The sequence below is a fragment of the Stegodyphus dumicola genome, chromosome 4 (genome assembly GCF_044657685.1).
Source record: "Stegodyphus dumicola isolate Sdum_Otavi_A_Nest chromosome 4, ASM4465768v1".
NCBI classification, from domain to species: Eukaryota; Metazoa; Arthropoda; class Arachnida; order Araneae; family Eresidae; genus Stegodyphus; species Stegodyphus dumicola.
Window position 1 is genome coordinate 151,240,632 of NC_140771.1, and position 2,540 is coordinate 151,243,171.

The following is a 2,540-nucleotide window of genomic DNA, read 5'->3' on the forward strand; positions in this document are numbered from 1 at the left end:
TCTGGGTATGACGTAAATTTGCGTGTAACGCAAGCCTTCTCTCATATAGGAAAAGGCTATTCAGCCATCGAAAAAGTTTGTATGGTGATGAATATCCTACCCTTTTCATCGAGGACATACACCAAATATATAAGACGTTTAAATTATGCATATTCCATCGCATCACAAAATATATTTGCGGAAGTTCGTAAGGAGGTGAAAACCTGCATATTTAAAGATCTCGCCAAAATCTACAGAAATGGTCGATATAGGTGTTTCCTTTGATGGAACGTGGCTAACGCGTGGACATTCGTCACTCATAGGAGTAGGATGTGTAATTGATATCCTCACAGATTACGTGATCGATTTTGAAGTAATGAGCAAAATGTGCCGTCAGTGTTCATTCGCAAAGAAGGAATTCAAGGAATCCAGTGCAGAATTTAAAATATGGTATGATGGCCGTAAAAGTGAGTGTGATTTAAATCACAAGGGATCATCTGGTTCAATGGAAATGGAGGCTGCGTTGGTTCTCTGGAAACGATCCGTATCGTTAGGATTTCGATACGTAACTCTACTATCTGATGGTGACTGTAAAACTTTTAGTTACTTATGTGATAAAAAGGTTTATGGTTCTGATGTTGAAATAAGAAAGGAAGAATGCATAAACCATGTCAGTAAAAGATTAGGAACAGGATTGAGAACTGTTGTAAAGTAGGCGCTCAATCCCGGAACGAATTCTATTGTTTACTGGAAGAGTCCAAGATTTGTAGGTATAGTACGTGAAAGTAGGGATGAGCTAAGAGGAGAAAGGATTTTGAGTATAAGGAATTTCAGTTGTTCCGGGATTGAGTGCCTACTATGAACGGGCTCCTGCTTTGTGAGCTAGCGTTTCGTTAGTACGTGTATTATTTATAATTCTTATTGATTGTCTGACCATTTTTTTAAACTTTGTTACTTTACCGTAATAAGAGTTCTAATAAATATTAAATTTCGTTGGAATAAACAAAATGATGTAATTTCGCTAAAACGTTATGCCTTTACGCAAATTTTAAATAAGCATATAATTTTACATTGCAAACGCGTATTTCTCTACGAAATGTTTTTTTTTTTGTTTCATAAATTGATAAAAATTAATCTGTCCTTAAACAAAATGTTCAATAAATCCTGGAGCATAAAAATAAGCACGGTTCGGGAATAAGTCAGCGATCATATCCCTTTTTTCCCTAGTACCCACTGAAACCCATTCCATGATCTAATTATTTACGTTGGAGACCATTCCGGAACTTTTTCTTTCTAATTCTCTCACCTGCGTATATTGAACTCGCCCAGCTAACAATAGCAGGCGTTCCGACATTGACTTTCTAGTCTGTTGTAAAAGACTGGTGTGCGCAAGGCGTTACGTTAGGAGGGAAGTCTCATGGTAGCTTGAAAGAAGCAACGATTAAAAAGCTGACTAGGTATTACCAAAACGCTATTCTGCGACATAAGGGGGATGTGAATGCTATGAAAACAGCAATATATGCGACGCTCCATCATAGCATTTCCACAGAATAAGAAACCTCAACACTCGAAATGTCCCACAGGAGCAAATTCTTGGTGCTTTTACCAGTCAGCAATAGCTAAAGGTGAAATTCCAGACAAGCATAAGTTGAAAATTGGAACACCAATAAATGAGACATATCTTCCAAAAATTCTTCCAATTTATCAGAGACTTGCTTCAAATGAACTACTAGAAAGATGTGTAGGTTGCAGAACGCAAAATGCTAACGAAAGTTTACATAGTATGATTTGGGCCAAGTGTCCAAAAGAAATATTTGTGCATAAATTACGTGTGAAACGTTCTGTAAAAGAAGCAGTTTGCGAATTTAATAAAGGAACAGTACGCACTATGAATGAAGTGCAAAAAGTTTTAGGAGTATCTATGGGATATGCAACAAAAAAACTTTCGACTATTTTAGATAGTCGCAAATTTTCCTTTAGAAAGAGACGAAAAAATGACAGTAGCCAGCTTGCTCGTAAATTAGTTAAAATGGCAATACGTAGACGAGACAAAGTGGCTAAAAAAAGGGAAGGAATCACATATGGTGCTGGACAGTTTTGAACAAAATGATTCTGTAAATGCTTATTCTGTGCTTAACTAAAACTTAAAATAATTCAAATGCTTTATTAAAATTGCTCCGTTTATTAAAATTTAAAAAGTTGAATTAAACAACCACTTAATATTATTATTATAGTTAGGAAATGTATTATTAGTAATATTACAATTGATTCATATATTAAAATTGCTTTGAGTATGTGATAATGAATGAAAACTGATAAAGGAAAGTGGTATTTACATTTTATGATTTTTCATGTGGTATTTCTGGTCAGGTAAGGTTTTAAATAAAAGCTTATAATTATTGTTTATATTACACAATGGAATAGCAATAAGTTTAATTTTAGAAATATATGTACTGACATTAAGTATAAAAAATATTTAAAAAATTCGAAAGGTTTTTATAACCATTTTAAGACTTTACATTCTTTAAACTTCGTTTTCTCAGTTTCCACTTTTTCAATAA

General features: G+C 34.1%; 1 protein-coding gene across 1 annotated transcript; it reads left to right on the top strand.

Moving 5' to 3' along the window:
• Positions 1-238: 238 nt before the first annotated feature.
• Positions 239-2,080, top strand: LOC146997721 (uncharacterized). Its single transcript, XM_085814384.1, is given in 3 exon segments — positions 239-685; positions 1,345-1,541; positions 1,543-2,080. Coding segments are annotated over 3 exon segments (1,182 nt in total).
• Positions 2,081-2,540: the final 460 nt, after the last annotated feature.